Consider the following 18,587-nt stretch of genomic DNA (forward strand, 5'->3'; position numbering starts at 1 on the left):
AACTCCAAATTGTATTTAATCACAATTCTAACAAGAATAGGTATTGACCTTCTCAATTTGTTAGACATTGTAGAACCCTACACTGCACTTCTTAAAAGATTTAAGTGGGTATGTTTATATTTGACCCTTGTGGATCAGAGAAAATTAAAATTCAATAAGTCATTAGAGATATAAGCAGTACAATCATTCTACTCTGGAAAAAGAACACTGCAAAGAATTAATTCAAAGCCCAAAATTACCACAACATTTATACCTGTGATGAGTTTATGTAAACGTCTGACCATCAATGATTCAATAAAGCATATCAAGATATTTTCTTATAGATCATTTTAATGAATGTTGAGAACAGTAAAATCTTAAAAATATATGCATCTCTCTATCAAATAAGGCAGTCTCTTAATGTTGCATATCTGCTTCATGTTCGACACAGTCAGAGAAGCTAATGTATGTGCATGTGAGGGGCTGGAAGTACATCACAATGACAGCCACAGACCCTTTGTCCTGATTCAGCGAGGTCCCCCTCTTCAAGCAAATTTACCTCAGGCACACTGGTGCCACACGACAGGCTGGAAGACTAATGAAGTACAGTGTTTCTGACGCTGCTCACCACTAAGTACGTAAGCAAAGTAAAAAAAGCATTACTGCATCTCAGCTACTGCCTGAAATGTAAATATGTGATAAATACAAATGAAGAGCTATTATCTATCCCTGTCATTTTAAAATCGCACTTTCATATTCAGATGTTCTTATTGTCCTAAAAACATGCAAAACTGATCCGGTTTGCAGCTTTCAGTGGTGTCACAACAGCATGTAACACACTTGCATAATATTTTCAGTTTGGCAAAAGCTCATGAAGTTTGAATACTGAAGAATTTTTGTCCAGGTGAAACAGGAAGTGCTCAGAGAAACACTGGCTGCTCTTGTCCTGTTAACAGTCGATACGTTGAAGCTGGCATCGTCTTCAGGTGGATCTGCACAGACAGAGAGAAGTCTCATTTTAAAGTGTAATGAACTTGATTATGTTATTGTGAATGTAAGCATTAGATTACGTCTCACCTCCCCTACAGCGTTTGTCAGAATCTGGATGATCTTATCATGGGGCGTTGCAACGACGCTCTGCCCGTTGATTTCAATGATGCGGTGCCCGACGCGGATTCCTCCTCTCTCTGCTATACCACCCCGCATCAGACTGCAAATCTGCAACCCAAGGACAGAAAACTGCATGTTTATAGTTCAGAATAATTTACTTGTACCGAGTGCTACCGACCTTTTAATCCAAACACGTTAATCTCTTAAAGCTATCTGGTAAAAACACTGTTGTTCTATTGCTGGTTGCTGCAGGCTCAGCGCCAAGCTGAAGGGGTACGTCACATAATGACAGATGTGAAATATGGATGCGGACGTACAATGCCATCTTCCACGCTGAAGCCCAGCTGAAATTTCGGATCTGGTCTCCTGATAATTGCCATGGTGACGGGAGGACAGTGGACGATGCTGAGCCTCACATACTTCTTGCTTTTCTGATCCTAAGTGGGGAAAAAAAGGTGAAACAACAAAAAGGGAGGCGCGATCCAGAGTTAGAGCAGTAAAACTTTACTGAGGAAAATATGCAAACTATTCACCCAAGTGTACCTTTTCACCAAAAGTTATTTCTTTTTGTAATAACTTTTGTGAACGTTTACGACATGTTTTCATCATTACAAGCCTAACATTGGACATTTTATTGGGGTCAAATTGAAGGAAAAGTATGTGCAGAAAGGTGAAACCAGGGATTGCAGCACAATAAGGGTTTTATCTTCATTACTTTAGTTTAATGATCAGTGGAGGCCAAAATTATAAAGGAAACTAAAGTTGATAAACTGCACAGCATTAAGTAACTATCGTATTGTGTCTTTGATTAAGTGTTTCAAAGGTATAAACTTCTGTCAACTCGAAACAACGAAAATGTTTGAAACACTGAATATCAGCAGCAAGTTTTGCTTTAACAGTTTAAGTTGACAGATGCTAATGTTGGTCCTGTGTGGACCTACAGTGCCACCTGGTGATCCTAACTTGCATATACAGCACAATAAAGGCATTTAATCTGCAGCACAATATGTTTCTTTTGTTGTTGTTGATGCCTTTCTTCTCATCTTTATTATGACCACTGAAATTTGAAGTTTGTGTCATTGTGTGTCCTACTTACGCGGATGATGTTCTGGCAGGTGGTGATGGGCAGACCCACGAGGCTTGTCCCATTGATGGACATGATGCGGTCCCCGATGCTGAGCTCACCACAGCGTTCAGCCGGGCCTCCGTGGAGGAGGTTGGCCACCACCACTGTGGGGAGGATAGAGCCCCAGCCCGACTCAACCACCGCCAGTCCCAAGATCTCCCCCGGAGCCTTGGTCATGATTACCTGATCCACAGACACAGAGAGACTTGTAATATATCAGTGGTTGTTTTAATCAGAGCTCTTTTTTTTTTGACTTGTTTTTTTTTCTCTCCTGCAACACCTTCTATTAATACTTAGAACCACTAAAGGAAAGCCCCTGCACACTTCTAAACAACATGACGAGATAAGGAAATAATAGATGAGGTGCAGATAATATAAATAACAAACAGCTGTGCATATATAAAACACACACTTTGAAGTGTGAAGTCTGAAGCAAACTGCAGACCATCTTGTGATGGGATCACACCTGCTGATCCCATCACAAGCTGTCAGACCATAATCACCCACAAACCCAGTCTTTGCTTTAAAACTCTGCTGCACACCTTTAAAGATTTGTGAATGCATCTTGCACGGTTCTGACTCTTGTGTTGAAAATACCTGTTCAAACAGGTATTTGCAAATTTGCCAAATCTACCTTTGTGCTACTTTAGGACAACATGATGACACATTTGGGCATTTTGATACATGATTTGCAGTAAAAGGGGGGCCTGCTTTGGAATAAATTGAACACGTTGGCTAATTAGTCACTGGTCTATCTCAGTGAAACTTTGAGCACCTTCAGCTCCACCTTTTAGTCAGTGCCACCATCTCAAAACCATACATCATAGCAGGTCTCCTTGTAAACGTTCCCTTTCACTCTTGCTGCTATCCTCCTGTCAAAAATCAGCCCTGACACTCGTCTCCACCTGCTCCACCCTGCCTGCACTCTCTCCTGGACCTTTAATTGGCTCTGTGTGCTGCCTTGGTTAGTCCTTTAACTACACAAGCCAAAATTATAAGTCAGCTGTATTTTGTGTGGGTGGCCTTGCAACCACAATCCCTCCTGCTTACTTCTCTGAGGTTTTGAGAGTCAGAGAAGTGGGCCAAGTCTCCGTTGTAGAGTTCCTGACTTTCCAGGTAGTCGCTGTACTCGCCGGGCCTCAGATCGCTGGCCTTGATACCGTTGGCCTGGAGGAACTGCTGGTAAGCCACTCCAAACGCCTGCCCGATAGCCTGGGCTATGATCTGAGCCTGCAAACAGGAGGAGACAGACAAAACTGAATCAGGGTTCAGCACTGTTGTTACAGTCATGTCTACTCTACATTTAAATGCTAGGGGCATTTGTTAAACAAATTTTTCCCTAGACTTTTCCTTAATCCTCCATTTAAATACTAACAAATCAAAGCAAATGTGTTCGTTTGTAAAGACAAGCAGCCAAAGGGTCATACAACTTGATACCAGAGCATCAACACAAAACACTATCTTTAATGCATTTTATCTGAATTTCTCTGAGAAGTTCTTGCTACACACACATATAGCATCTGCTGTAAACATGAGTTAATGAAAGTATTTTGAAATGATCTTAAACACGTTAAATAAGCTCAGTTTGAAAAAGCTCTGAGCAGACGCGGTCACAGCCTTCAGCATCCCAGAGCTAATTAGCTTCTAAAGGAAGCTCTTCCTCCCATTCAGTGTCGCCAACTGGGAAACTGGGACGAGAGCCAGACGGTTTTGACATTGAGGAGAACTCAGTGGTTGTCTGAGGAAGGAAACCAGGCCAGCCAAGCTGAAGCTGAAACTGCTGTCAGCAACCGACTTGGCAATTTAATAAGAGATGCAAGAGTGTGCAGGGCGGGAGATGCCAAGATACTGAACGCTACATCTATTTACATTATACTGCGCTGCCGTTTGAGTGAGGGTGTTCCGCAAGGACATGCGGTAACCAGTCTGTGGGCAAAAGTATGTGACTAGGAAATCTGGAAGAGTTCAAAGGGGCTCTGGGAGAGTCCAATGTCAATTTTAGCGATCTTAGACACATTTTAATGCCATATATTTCACCATGTACCTTATTTACTGCATGCTTAATGTGTTTAAACATGCAGTAACCATGCAGCAAAACTGTGTAATTAGAAATGAAAGACCAATATAACAATGAGGCCTGGCTGGACTTGTAAATGAGCTGTTTGGCCAGCAACCAAGCTTCCTGAAAAGCTCTGCTTGGAATCCAGAAATCAAAATATGAGTGCTAAGAAGGAAAGCATCATGCTGATTGCACACCATATAAAACCCTCCAGTTGACTGACTCACATCCTCAGAGGAGAACACATGGCAGATCATCAAGCACTTCTTTGCAGATGATGACGAAGAGTTTGAGTCGGTGTCACCATCTTGCCCCTTACGTTTCCTTCGTGCCATCAAGACCACGATGTTGTCGATGTCAGCGATGTAAGAGATCATCTGCAGAGCGTGATCCATCATGGCTTCCTGCAAACAGGACATGACGGTGGTTAAGATAAGAAACAAAGACAGGGAGAGCGAGCACGAAGGTCTGGTTTGGAACCAGCATAGAGTTTAAACCTCCTGCAGATAGGTATTACTTAACATTTTTCCTCTTAGAAGCCTCTCTTGTTAAAGACATTTTTACAGAACTACAGGAATTATATGATAAAGATTGGTGTGTTTGAGAGAGCACATCCCAAAGGGAAGCCCAGGCCTTTATCAAAGTAAATTTGAAATTAAGGAAGTTCCTCATTCTGTGTCTTCAAGCAAAGCAGGATTGTCTGTGCACCCTCACCTCATCAAAACCATTTCTCCAGGCCAAATATGTTATCAAGTTAATGTACCAAACCACTGACCTAGCAGACAAACATACAGACCGAAGGCAAACCACAAACCAGGCGCCTAAGATTAATTCAGGACCGAAACTAACTTGGATGAGAATTCTGAAAAAATGAAAGTAAAGACTGTTGTTTGTTAACATGGAAGCTAGTGGAGCGTTCTTTACGTGAATCAGAAGTGCAATTTCCACAAATATTTGTCTTTGTTTTACATCAAAGTAATTTATAAATGCAATTTTCATTTTACTTTTTATGCCTCATCTGTGTCCTAAATGACAACTTTGGATAATAAACATATATCGCTTGGAAGTAAAAACACTGAATAAGAAAACCATTCATCTTCACATCCATCACTGCAGAATGGAGCAAATGCAAATGGAGCAATGACAGTAGATGACCTACTTCTACTCTCCTAACAATTCAGTAGAAAAAAAAAATAGCTTCTACTAGAGGCCTCATATTAAATCACCACCCAATTCTATATTAAGGATTCCTGCAGCGAGAGCTCAGCTTGAATATGAACATCAAAGAGTGCAATGCTGCTTTGTGTAATAAAAAGTCACCAGCTGTGTTGGGTATGTTTTCAGATGTTTACAACCTCAAGTCTGACAACTTTTTAACACATTTAGCTAAAGTTCATTCTCTCAGAGTACATTTAGGTTTTTGTCTTCATGTTCCATGAAGCCAAGAATCAACTGAGCTTTTGCTGAAATCCATCATTGGATTTTAGTGCTACCAGAGACATTTCCCCAAATGCTTTATGCTATAAGTTAAAGACTGTGCAGATTTAGGGTGGAACCCCAACAATCTGATGACCCCCTTGGCGACACTGGGAATGAAAAAATCCCTTTTACCAGGAAGAGACCTCCTCCGACAGAACAATGCTCAAGAAGGGGCGGCCAAACCAGAACGAAACAGAGAGACAGAAGACAAAACTAATGGCATGCAGTAGTGATGTATAAACAGGAGTGACAGGAGGCGAGAGGAAAATGCTCAGTGCATCAGCAGCGTTAACTAAGGGATGGTTCGGGGTCACCTGATCCATCATCAAACTATGAGCTTTAACAGTTTAAAGCCTGTTTCTGTCTCTCGAATCCAAACTGGGTGCTAATTCCACAGGACAGGAGCCTGGTAGGCCCCAGGTAGGTCTACAGTCTTAGAGAGAAGTGAGGTCTTATGATATGAGGAGATACAAGAGAGGAAAATGAATGTATGTGGTCAGATGAGTGCAGTACCTGCGTGTCAGTAGTGAGCACTTTGATTCTTTGAGTAGAAATGAACAGATCCACTTCTGTCATTGGTTGGGACTCTCCTTCTGGAGCCTAAAAGAACCACAGAAAACACTCTCATATTTAATCTTAGAGGACAGGTACACCACATGTCTATCCTTAACTTAATAATGACATCCCACCTACTTTAAAACAGGTATGTTTAATAAGAAAAAAAAAATCCTTCACTACAACTATAAAACCAGATTTAACATCATCAACCAATGCATTGCACAGCCAGATCATGATAAAAGGTGCATATTTGGTTATTTTGTTTTTAAAGCACCTTTATTCGGTCCACAGCCTCCTGAGCCTGGGCCATACGAGCGTTTGTAGACGGGTTCCTCTCTGATTTGATCTGAGTGGAGCCAAGATACTTGGCACCAAAAATCACTCCATCCAAAAGGTCTTCAGGATCACAAGGACCAGGCACTAAAACATTAGCACATATTACATTAGATATTTGACAAATGTCAAATTTCAGTGAATAATAATAATAATAATAATAATAATAATAATAATAATAATAAGTGACTCACCATCTTTATATGAAGGCTGGTCATCAGCACTCTGCAAAGAAGGCACGCACAGCAAATTAGTGAATTTAAGTCCATGAAAAACTGAACGTGCTTCAGATAAGTTCAGTGATGGGTTAGCTGGTGGTAGGAAAAAAAAAGTATTCTGATTATCGTTTTAGTGTTGCTAAGAGACCAAAGACAGCTGAAGTCAGGACAGATGTGTGGTAGCTCTGGAAACCAGTGATGACTGTGTTATTTTTGACATTATATAGCTTCATTAATCAGCTGAAAAAAAATAAATAAAAAGCAAATATTGGATTAGTTAACTCATCATAACAAAAACGATGGATGACCAAACGTCTCCACCCTTATTATTAGTTTTAGTAACAGCACCAACCTGCTCGCTCTCTGCAGTAGCTTCTTCCTCTGGAGGCTGCTCTCCCAGCTTCATCCACACTGGCTCGGGATACTCATCATCAGGCAGTGAAGTGAGGGAGTCATCCCTGTGCCGTTGTTGCTGACCATTCCCGTGATGCCTCCAGAACCTCTGTGCATCCTCCTGGCTGTAGGAAACTGACACCACGGCGTCCACGTCCCCTCTGTGCGGCAGAGAGGTAGGGCGGGGTGTTGCGCCTATCTCTGTGCACTGCAGCATCCCCAGCAGGTCTCTCTGGTGGCTTTCAGAGAAGAGCAGCCCTTTGGTTTCAGCGCTGTCCTCTTTTATTGAAGAAGGAGCACATGCTTCCAGCTCAGACCGCCTAGAGTAATGATGATTTGATGGCATCCGATGACTGGGATGCGGCTCTTCCTCCATTAGTTGGAGCTGACTGAGCAGGGTGTGGATATGCATATGGTCTTCATCATTTGATCTCCTTTCAGCAGCCTCCTCTTCACCTCTCTTGTTCTTGTGGAGATCAACATCCCCCAATGTCACCACTGCTTGATCTTCCTCTGCGTCCTTAAAGCCCTCAGCCCTCAATACTCCCGCACCTGCTTCAGCCTCGTCTGTCGATTTCGCCTCGACATCCTCAGCAGGCTGTTTAACGTTTCCGACAAGATCCAGCTGGTTCACGTCGACTGGAGTCAAAATGTTTTTCTCAACCAAAGGAAGCGATACTGACTCACCCAGATCTGCCTTGTCGAGACAGTCAGCTGAGGTGGGAAGGCTGGCATCATCCAGATCGTCTGCTGAACCAGCTTCGCTAGAGGTGTCTGACCTCCAGTCTAAAGGTGGAGGCTCGATCAGGTTGTACGAATCCAGATCCTCTGCCTCTGAACCTGGCAGAGCTACTGCAGCCAGACTGCTGACCTCAACCCCCGAGGCTCCATGAACAGGATCACACAGCAGGGAGTCTGTAGATGCAGGGAGGCAGTCTGAGTCCATTCTGTAAGAAAGCCTGTCAGAGAAAAACTGGCATTACTGAGCTGAACAACTGGTGAAGTCAGAGATTTTAAGCCAAACTGAGCAAGCGCCTATCCCCATGCAGTTTTCCACACACAGGAGTGGATAATGGCACGTTGTTGAACCTGGTTATTAAAAAGCTGGAGGGAAAAGATGCTCATGCACGATTACTGCTTGTTGATTTTTCTTCAGCCTTCAATACAATTGAGCCTCATATTTGAATCAGAAAGCTTTTAGAACAGTTTGATTACAATAAAAATCTAAATTATTGATTTTTTTTTTTTTTACTTAAAGAGTCTGGCTGGCTCCATATTTATCTTTTTATCCTGTACACAAATATTGATCAAAGCAGATCTAAGATGAGGGTCATTTTAGAGAGTGCAGACGACTCAGTTATTGTCAGTCCGCTCCAGGATGACGACAAGTCGCACCTTTAATTAAACATATCTAAGATATGTCACTGACTCTAAGAAATGCACTCCTGTACAAGAGGTCACATCCATTAAGGGTCAGATGGTGGAACATGTTCAGTGTTATAAATATCTTGGAACAGTAGCTGAATTTCAAAGCAAATTAAGAAAGCTTTATCATTTCTACACTGATAGAATCATTATGACTTTATTTTTAATGTGCTCTTATTGCAATCTGCTTTATCCTTGTCTTGGCTCGAGGTTTGTAAAGGACAGAAGTGGTCCAACATGCTGACTGGTGAACCACAGCATCCCTGAACACCAGACACTTACAGTGGTTCGCCGATTTAATTTTTCTTGACGAATCGTACCCTTTCCATTGTAAGTTTCCGTTCTTCCTTCTTGATGATAGTTTTGTGTAAAACGACAATGTTTAAAAATAGCTTTGTTCCAGAAGCCATCACTCAGAAGAACAAATCATAGCGTTGTTACTTTGTGGGGTACATGGTGCTCAAAATTATTATTAGCTCTTGCTTTCTGTATTTTGTACCTTGCTTATCTGTTGCTTCTCTCCATTAAAATACCTCATGACTGCAGAGCAGCTCTGCCTAACAATACAATTAAATTATGCCGAGCCTCAACCAGACTCACAATTCACATGAGCTACCTCCAAAACACCGTTATTAAATATCAGATCTACACAGTGTGTTTATAGTTTCCAGGCTGCATCAGCATGAATGCCTTAGCGAAAAAGTATGCACCATCTATGCACCCTCTTGTCCTCATTTACCCACAAACACCGAAATAGAAAAATCCGTCTCAGGCTTATAGAAAACATCATGCACTCGAAGAGCATGCAGGCCTATAGTGCAACATCCAACAGGCTCAGGGAGCACAGTCCTTCACATCCATGTATCTTAGAAATAAAAACTATCAAACAACTATAAATAACAACCATGTAATTTATTACACCATAAAGATTAGCACCATGGTAATATCAAAACACACCAAACCTAATTTAATAAATGCCATATTTATTAATTATGGTCCTTACTGGTAAAATGTTTTTAATAAACAAGACTCGGGACTCGTCAACTACTATATTTAACATGTACGTGATCCATCTGGCAGTGCCGTGCATTAAAGAAAAGTTTATGATCCCTCCTTCTTGTACAGATAAGCACACAGATCAGATCTTTTCGACGACGCATCTTTCATGGCGTGAATAATCCACCGTTAGATCAGATAATCATGGCATGTTATTAAAAACACTGGCGCGGTAGTGCAAACAACTGACAGCAGGGTAAACCATACAAACAAGCGAAAATTATTTTCAGGGTGCGAGAAAGACATGAGTTTGGCTAACCGAAGTTAGCAGTTGAAGCAGCCTCAGGCTAACAGCAAAGCTAGCATTTGCTTAACAGCAGCAGTACTAATATTTCAACACTTCAATCAAAATATGAGAGTACGAGCGGCTAAAAGAGAAGTTTTCACCTGATATTTTAAATCTCTGTCGCTCTCTTTGTGTCCACACTCAGACTCCCGTAGGTGCCACGACAGATGAGTTGACGTGGTTTGGAATTTGAACGTTTTCCAAAACTCTGGCTTCGTTTTATTCTTCATACTAATAATACCGACACTGTTAAATTCAGCAATGTCACATACTCCGAAGATGAGACACTTTTAGTGTTTAAAGCAGAGTTTGCTACTCATTGTTGCTGCTCCGTCAGTTGCCGACTGACAGCTTTTATTTATCGGCTGACTCTGTAGTCGTGCTGCGTTCACGTGCTACCGCAGCGTCTCACATCGCCACGAGATAGTTTGTTCTTCTTTTAGTTTCTTCTTCCTCTTTTGCAAATTGTGCAAGTCTACACAAATGACTGGACCACGAAGGGCTACAGTCAAATTTCTAAACAACTGATCACAAACAAACCGTGTACTTTAACCAAATTAAACACACGACACTTACAAAAACCTAACGACGTAGAAGTAATTGGAATATTATATGAATGTGTTTATAAATACAGTTTATGCAGTATTGGGGTCTAATGTGGCAGAATAAAATATTAATCTTATATGTAGGAGTGTAGTAGTTACAAACTCATTTATTTTATTGTTCTTTAGCACTTGAAAGCAACGCTCACCTACGCTGACGTCAACGGGATTTACGTTCAAGTCCCGCTCAATCAAACGTCGAATTTTTGATCGCGAAAAAAGGAAACTTACAATTATTTTACGTGCATTTGAGTTTATATTTCAAACGGATTTTACTTAAACCGGTCACATAAGAGACATCATGAAAAGCTATTGAATTCAAGTGCTTATCCCCCCCCCACACACACACACACAATTTGGCCCATAAATGAATGAAATTCTATACAAATGTATTTACAGGAGTGCCTGGCCTTTTGGGGTTAGACTGCTGCCACTTCTCAGATCCTGGTTAAGTGGCACAAAATAAAGGGATGGAAACTTCGCCCAAAATCTACCCCCACGAGAACTTGTGTACTTTATTAAATGATCTGAGAAGACAAACAATTTAACATTTTATTTTATTTCTTGAAAAACAGATAATTTTGTTCCCATGATATAAAATTATATTACATTTAAATTAGCAACACATTTCAGACACATTCTATTTCATTTCACCAGTCATACAAACATCATCGTTAGCGGACAAAACCACATTCAAACATTTGGACTTTGAGTGGTAACTGTGTGGTAATGTTTTTGTTTTTTTTAATGAAACTGAGATATTTCTCCAGTTCTGTGACAGCTCTTCAATGCCTGGGAAACTCATTAACCAACCTGGTTGATACAGTGTGAACTCGAGGACGTAACGCGTTGGAAAAAAACAGATTTTAAAAATGACTGAATGCGGGACTGAAGTTGAAACAGCTCAGTCACCACATTCATAACACGCAATACTATATTCACAGTTTGTATGATTCTATGCTATATTCAAAGCCAGGTTCGTGGAGTGTGTCTTAAAGGCAATCATTTACAATCCCATTCCAGAGTGCAGACTGGGAGAGGCTCCAGCCTCCTGGTGAAACTGAGCTGGATAAGCAGTTAAGAAGCTGGGTGGACGTATTCCAGAGTGAAGCTGACCATTAAACAGGAACTTTAAGGCTATGTTACCACTGGTGTTTCCTCAAGAATCAAACTGTGACCTGCCTGACCTTTCTTCTGTTTTGATGATTCTTTAGACAAAATCATTAAAAACAAAAGACAAAGAAAAAAGTTTTACAGCAGAAGTTCCCTCTTGTTGACCTCAGGGTCGTTAGGGCTTGAATTTACTGCTGAACATGTTTAGTGTAGTGAAATGAACAGTAGAGCTTAATGATATTTCTCATGACTAAAATGTCCAAGTGTAAATCAAAAGCTACTAAATTGAATACGGGTTGGCAAATTCATCAAGAGATCTTTAATTACTCCTAATGAAGCACAAGTGCAGTGACTTTTTTTTGCTTTTAAAGCAGTAATAGGCCACAATTTAATTTATGTTCCTGTTGCTACAAGCTACAGGACTGCAGTTAATCTCCACAGACAGTCTGACTGGAGTCTAATCATTTTCCACTATTATCCATAAATCCGTCAGTCGTTTAGTGTTGCCATCTCTTCCTCACTCTGGTGAAGACTGTGTAGTGTCTGACTGATCACCGCTACCGGCATTCATCTGGATCAAACCAATCAGAGAGGACGTGGTGCCCATCAGCCCCACCAGCCAGTTAGGGAAACGTCCTGCCCACAGGAAGCCGGGCGGCATCCAGTGAATGGCGTTACTGAGGTCAGCCATGCTGCTGAGGATGGACAGCAGCTCCCCTCGCATCTGCCGGCGGAGCTGAGAGCGACTGCAGGAGAAAATGTGTGGTTTAACCTTTCATAACCGGTCAGTCCCTCTCTATGTTACTGTAACTGTGCTTAGAAACACACGAGACAACAGAAAGAAAACTGAATCAAATACCTGTTTCTGCCTTCGTGCCTCTTCTTCAGCTTCTTCCTCAGCAGCAGAAGAACTCGGAGCGATCTAGAGGACAAATGATTCACATCGTACATCAACTCACACTGCAAGGGTTTGATGTCTGCTTCAGTGCTCAGACTTAAAACATGCTTCACAGGTTTCTCTAAAAACTGCATGAAATAACAGATGAGATAAAAAAGAAAGAGGGTCTGGAAAATAAACAAAGCTCTAAGCTGAGGAAAAAAAGAGATGGGATAATGAAATTAAGGAGTTTCTGGTCATTATGTAAGTAGGACGTAGAAGTGCTTGACTTAATCTCTCTCTGACTTTCCTCTCACATCCCCCTCCCCTTTCAGTTCCCACTGAAGATTTATGGATTTGAAAAAGGCACAAATTCACCAGAAAAAGGGCTAACACAGAGAGACAGATACGGGCTGCTTGTCTATGCATGTTCTTTAAAGGAGCTCTGGCCAGCAGATGTCCTGCATATGTTACATTTACAGGTGCAGAAAAACTACATAAGACTCCTTCTTTCTGGCCTTTAAAAAACAAAAATAAGAAAAGCATGCCATAAAGGCAGCATTAGAAAAGTAATGTATGGATGTGAACAGGTGATCTCACCTGAGGATTCCCAGCAGCAGTGAGGTTCCCCACAGCACTGTGCTGAACAGCCACCACTTATCGGACTTCACTCTGATGAGCTCAGCGTCGGCGGCCCAGGCGATGTGTTCACAGGGGTAGTACAGCTGGTCCGCTACGTTGTTCAGCACGGATATCCAGCGCACGGCCGCGTCCTCCTCCTTGGAAAGACGTGCAACAAGCGTTACAGTGGGATTTACAGGCTAGCACAGAGTGATGCAGTGCATACGCTGTGTGAATCACCCCATTTCCAAACCCGTAGCTGTGGGAGTAGGCCAGCATGGAGAGGTCATCGAACAACCTGAGCACCGTCCTGCAGTGACTGAGCTGAGCAGAAAACAGCAGCAGGTTTTTCCCGAGCCGCTGGGACCGGACATCTGCCTCTGCTCTCCGGGAAAGAACTCCTCCAACCAGCTGGGATCCATAACACACTGTCCTGATCTGCAAAGAAGACAAACAGAGACTTGTGGGTAGCTTTTTATTATTATTATTATTTAAAATCAGAAAGGACATTTTATTGTCAGAGATTTAGTGAATGTGTGGACTTCAGGCAGACATACTTTACTAGGCTGATGCTTTAATTTTAACTAACACAGAGCATGTTTGCTCATTGCTCTTAAGTAATGTAACAACACCAAATATGAGCAGTTTCTATAGAACCACAGTCTAGTACTTACATATCAGTCTCCACTTGGCATCCACTTCGTAAGCGTGTAACCACTGTTTTTATTAATGGTTTATACCGAGTGAAACACTTTAAACAGATACAATGTGACCGAGTGAATACTCACGACTTTATCTCTGCCTCTGTAGGACTCCAGCAGCTGCACCAGAGACTCCAGAGACCGCTGCATGTCTGCTCCGCTCTGTCGAAGCGCTGCTAGATTTATAAGAAAGTCTATTAGGCCAACACCATCTCCAGTTAGATTTGCTGTTTTTGCTCGTGATCTGTTCCCCCAGCTGGACTTTGAAACAGGAAGCACCCAAAGCAGACTCAAGTAGAAGATCGTCGATTCAATCGAGCGTCTCCTTCGTCCGGCCAGGAGCTGGAATTGATTAAAAATAAATAAATAAATAAATAAATGGTGTGTGTGGTGGGGCTGCAGTGTTGGGAAGGTTACTTTTAAAATGTATTCCATTACAGAATACAGAATACATGCCCCAAAATGTATTCTGTAACCTATTCCGTTACGTTACTCAATGACAGTAACGTATTCTGAATACTTTGGATTACTTAATATATTGTGGCGAGTTCAGACAAGGAGGAGACGGAGGTATCGTTTGGTCTTGCTTCCCGTGAGCTAGCCAGGGAGCACAGCCGTTTATTACATTTGCAGAAGAACACACTGCCACTAGCTAACTGCTCAGCGCGGCAACCACAATACACATAGGTCGCCCTCTGACCCCGGAAGGACACACCGTCGCAGCGAGAGGGCGTCACCCGTCACCATGGCAACATACACAAAACATAACTGTACAAGCAGAACCCCGAACAGCCCTGACCCGCTACAATATTATCATGCTTTTTACAACAACGTGAATGTACTATTGCTGTGTGATTTATTACTATTACTGAAGGTCCGCGACTCCGAACTGTAGTAAAGGGACCTCTGACTAATGCTGGGCTCACACTGTGCGATTTTTGGCCCATTTTGAGCCGATTTTTGAGTCGTGCGATCGTTTTGGCGATCGGCCCGATTTTGGCCTTCATCGTGCGTCGTGCATCGTGTAGTATACGTGGGGTAACGAGAAGCGATTGACACCTCACGACCAGGGGCCCGTTCTTCGTACGTCGCTTACTACATCCAAGATCAAATGACACATCCAAGATCAAATCATCGCGCTAACCGTGAGCTCGCTAATCCGGTTCCCCGAACACACCTGCTGTTGACGATTAGTACAGCTGGACGCAGTAATGTGACATCACTGGGTGTCATAAAAGGGGCTACGCATCGATAGTAGAAACATTGATCGGCAACCCTCTGATTGGTCGGCGAAAATGTCGAAGGAGCGCGCTCGGCTCGGTATTTTTCGGCAGCAGAGCAAGAACTCCTGAGTGAGGGATTTCAGGAGTTTCAGAGTTTAATCAGAACGCAAGGGAACACTGCAAAGGCTGCAAAAGCAAGGAGAGAGGGCTGGCAGAAAGTTGCTGACAAATTAAACTCGTAAGTAATTTAATAATAATAATAATAATATATTGGATTTATATAGCGCTTTTCAAGGCACCCAAAGCGCTTTACAATGCCACTATTCATTCACTCTCACATTCACACACTGGTGGAGGCAGCTACGGTTGTAGCCACAGCTGCCCTGGGGCAGACTGACAGAAGCGAGGCTGCCATATTGCGCCATCGGCCCCTCTGGCCAACACCAGTAGGCGGTAGGGTAGATTTATTATATTACACTATATTATCCAATATTATATTACATTATATTATATTATGTTATATTATATCCCCTTACACATTAGAGCCACAACAGGACCCACTAGAACATGGGAACAAGTAAAAGTGAAATATAAGAATATTCTACAGAATGGTAATATTTATCACTTATATTGCTTTTCGTCTCTTGGAAAGAGAGCCTGAAATAATCTGTTTGTTTGTTTATAACAGCAACCAAGAAAAGGGCAGAGCAAAAAAAGACAGGTGGTGGTCCTGCACCCCCTCGTCAACAAGTTGGTTAAGTAAATAATATCCTCACGGGAAAATCGATATCTCTCAATGAGCACACTGTCGCGCTGAGCTAAAGGATCCTGTCTGTCCCGCAATATACGCTGAATTCTGAGGACTCTCCTTATCAATCTTGCACCTTCCGCAATGGGTTGCTCGCGTAAACGGACAGGACATGGCTGCGACAGGCTTCCCAAATCCACCTTGGCTTTTATAGCCGTGGTCTCTCATCTTGATTACACGAAGTAATTTACAATTACTACTCTGAAATATGAATTACATCTGTAATAATCACATACATGTAATAGAATGTTAATAGTACATTTCCCTTTTTTAGGAAATGACCTGTATGTATCTGTGTGACATCAATAAAAGGATCAAGTGCTGCATTATCTTCAGTTACATTGATGTTATTTATTTATCGCTGTTGCTTTCGTATAAATGAAGCGGACATACCTGCGTGGCCGCGATCTAATCCTGTTTACATAAAGTAAACCTGCTCCCGAGCAGGTTTACGCTTACGGCTCTGTTGCTATGACAGCAAGTCCCGGATGAGCTTCGGGGAACCGACTGATCCAGGATCACGCGAAATCGTCAACAATCTAATCCGGCTAACCTACTTAGCGAGGTACGAAGAACGGGCCCCAGCTCCCGATCATCAATCGCTTGGTCGTGAGGGTGTCACCGCAGTTTGCCACACTGCGCACGCGCAAACACAAATGTCAGCGAAAAAGACGGCGTAGCACGGCAGTGCAGCGTGTGATCTGGACACAAGCGATGGAGGCACAACCTGTAGAACCATCCGAGCCCTTTCGATGTGGCCTCACAAAATTATCACGACCACAACAACCGTGAAAATAGTTGGATCGACACTGCTGCTCAATCACAGCTGCCTGACCAATGTTTTTCATTAGCAATTTAGCAAAGTTGATGGTGGTGATGTGTCTGTGTGAGTGAAAGACGGAGAGGGAGAGCGAGCGACAGAATTTTTGTTATAACCTTCATTTTTATGGACGCACAGTGTGAGCACTCAGGTCGCATCAGAGCATCGGGCCGTATATTGTGAGACCCTGCATCGTGACCTATGAACTTCTAACCCCTGCGAGTCAATCGTACAGTTTGAGGAGGAGCTGAATCGCGCGACTGAAAAAATCGCACAGTGTAAGCCCAGCATAATACGGCGGGGTCCCTGTCGGCTGGTAGCCGAAAAATAGCTCTACTTTGTTGTGTGGGTCAACTTTTCTTGCGACAGACAGAGAGAGGCGTTGAAAGACTGCTCCAACGGAACTTGTTGTTTTCGGAGGAAAACACGAACACAGTGTACAGTCGAGTCTTAATAGCTTACTTACAACTGGGCTCGTCAGGCACTCTTCTTGGCTGCAGTGGTTATTATTATATTTACATGCTTCCAGCTCCCGTTTTTGCTCGATGACTGCTCGTACCTTTCCACTCCCCTTTTTCTCCCTCCTAGCGCTCACAGACACATAACGTGTATGGCAGTCCATTCTCCCAGCAGCACGGACTACACTGAACATGATGCTACATTCTTTAGAGCTATGCTTGTAGCATTCTGCCTGTTAGCTTAGCACAACAACAACGAAAAGGCGCTCTCTCACCCAGGAAACACACAGTCGCAGAGAGAGAGAGCGTCGCCCTGTAACCATGGCAACCGTAACGCTGCCGCCTGGAACAAAAGAACGTAGCTGTCAAACAAAACCCAAACAGTCCTGACCCGCGACAAAATGAAACAGGAAAGTACCGCAGTGTATTCCATTTATTTCAACAAAGTAACTGTATTCTGAATACCACCTTTTTAAACGGTAACTGTAACGGAATACAGTTACTCATATTTTGTATTCTAAATACGTAACGGCGGTACATGTATTCCGTTACTCCCCAACACTGTGGGGCTGACACAATGTTATGCTGTGGATTAATGTCAAATGTAAATATACTAAATGTCTGCAAATATGCAAATCAAATTAAAATCATTTTCTTTAAAGTAGCACACTTAAGTAAAAGCAAGTACAACCACCACGAAACATTTAAACATATCTATCTATCTATCTATCTATCTATCTATCTATCTATCTATCTATCTATCTATCTATCTATCTATCTATCTATCTATCTATCTATCTATCTATCTATCTATCTATCTATCTATATGTGATATATTACAGTACTGTAATTATATTTTTGTTTCTGCGATGGTTAATCCACTTGCACGTGCAAGCTCTAATTGAAATTTTATTTTTAACGATAAAATATTATTATAGTTATTATCCATGAATTTTCAAATTTACAGTTTTACAAAAACCAACCAAACCAAAAAACCCCCAAAACAAAACGAAGAAGCGTGAAATAAAGTAAAGCACAACATTATTGCTGTTTTGATGAAGAAATTAAAGTTACTTACTTTCATTGCTGAACATTGTTAGGATGCCTGGGTCGTTGACCCAGGGTTTTGAGTTTATTGTGTTTTTCTCAGTCGCTTTGGTGCGTTTCTTAGAACACCATTAACATTTGCACAGCAGTTAGTGCATTTCCCAAAACAATTAGTGCAAACCGCAAAACCTAGTGGATAGCCTGCAAAAGCACGTCACATGCACAGAATTGATTATCCATACCTCAAAAGCAAGTATCCATGTCAATGAAACTGTCAGTGCCATCAAAATGAAAA

General features: G+C 42.1%; 3 protein-coding genes and 1 long non-coding RNA gene across 9 annotated transcripts in view; 2 read left to right on the top strand and 2 right to left on the bottom strand.

The window, feature by feature from the left end:
* LOC146653113 (uncharacterized) overlaps nt 1-18,587 on the top strand; it is a 172,703-nt gene that overhangs the window by 40,162 nt on the left and 113,954 nt on the right. The gene's annotated exons all lie outside the window — the stretch shown is intronic.
* Nucleotides 313-10,419, bottom strand: LOC146653117 (amyloid-beta A4 precursor protein-binding family A member 3). Its single transcript, XM_085382632.1, has 11 exons — nt 10,124-10,419; nt 7,215-8,214; nt 6,839-6,869; nt 6,586-6,731; nt 6,267-6,353; nt 4,502-4,678; nt 3,266-3,445; nt 2,186-2,398; nt 1,407-1,526; nt 1,057-1,197; nt 313-971 (listed from the first exon to the last, which is right to left on the bottom strand). Exons 2-11 carry the CDS (start codon nt 8,199-8,201, stop codon nt 900-902), a joined length of 2,154 nt encoding a protein of 717 aa, XP_085238758.1. The 5' UTR covers nt 8,202-8,214; nt 10,124-10,419; the 3' UTR covers nt 313-899.
* On the bottom strand, nt 11,168-17,488 carry pex11g (peroxisomal biogenesis factor 11 gamma). Of its 6 annotated transcripts, none has more exons than XM_085382202.1 (6): nt 17,254-17,488; nt 14,024-14,278; nt 13,476-13,673; nt 13,215-13,393; nt 12,597-12,659; nt 11,168-12,483 (listed from the first exon to the last, which is right to left on the bottom strand). In XM_085382202.1, exons 1-6 carry the CDS (start codon nt 17,437-17,439, stop codon nt 12,255-12,257), a joined length of 1,110 nt encoding a protein of 369 aa, XP_085238328.1. In that variant the 5' UTR covers nt 17,440-17,488; the 3' UTR covers nt 11,168-12,254. The 6 variants fall into 6 exon arrangements, with proteins under 6 accessions (XP_085238328.1, XP_085238333.1, XP_085238331.1 ...); XM_085382207.1 differs by lacking the exon at nt 17,254-17,488 and adding an exon at nt 16,361-16,843; XM_085382205.1 differs by lacking the exon at nt 17,254-17,488 and adding an exon at nt 15,114-15,136.
* The window catches only part of LOC146653119 (uncharacterized), a 250,949-nt gene continuing 247,409 nt past the window's right edge, over nt 15,048-18,587 (top strand). Inside the window, exons 1-2 of the long non-coding RNA XR_014907596.1 lie at nt 15,048-15,612; nt 15,703-15,770. This is a non-coding gene — a long non-coding RNA (uncharacterized LOC146653119). The remainder of the gene's footprint in view (nt 15,613-15,702; nt 15,771-18,587) is intronic.

The sequence above is a fragment of the Rhamphochromis longiceps genome, linkage group LG15, assembly GCF_057381845.1.
Source record: "Rhamphochromis longiceps isolate RC_006_pf linkage group LG15, R_longiceps_female_GT1.1, whole genome shotgun sequence".
In the NCBI taxonomy this organism is placed as follows: Eukaryota; Metazoa; Chordata; class Actinopteri; order Cichliformes; family Cichlidae; genus Rhamphochromis; species Rhamphochromis longiceps.

Excerpts from the sequence above, each read along its gene's own strand:
- LOC146653117 (XM_085382632.1), bottom strand. The coding sequence starts at position 8,201 with ATGGACTCAGACTGCCTCCCTGCATCTACAGACTCCCTGCTGTGTGAT. Across the intron at positions 6,354-6,585 it reads AGGCTGTGGACCGAATAAAG|GCTCCAGAAGGAGAGTCCCA; the intron begins GTGCTTTAAAAA and ends TGGTTCTTTTAG. Across the intron at positions 4,679-6,266 it reads TGCTCACTACTGACACGCAG|GAAGCCATGATGGATCACGC; the intron begins GTACTGCACTCA and ends TCCTGTTTGCAG.
- pex11g (XM_085382202.1), bottom strand. The coding sequence starts at position 17,439 with ATGTTCAGTGTAGTCCGTGCTGCTGGGAGAATGGACTGCCATACACGT. Across the intron at positions 13,674-14,023 it reads ACAGAGGCAGAGATAAAGTC|ATCAGGACAGTGTGTTATGG; the intron begins GTGAGTATTCAC and ends TCTTCTTTGCAG. Across the intron at positions 13,394-13,475 it reads GCTACGGGTTTGGAAATGGG|GAGGAGGACGCGGCCGTGCG; the intron begins GTGATTCACACA and ends CGTCTTTCCAAG.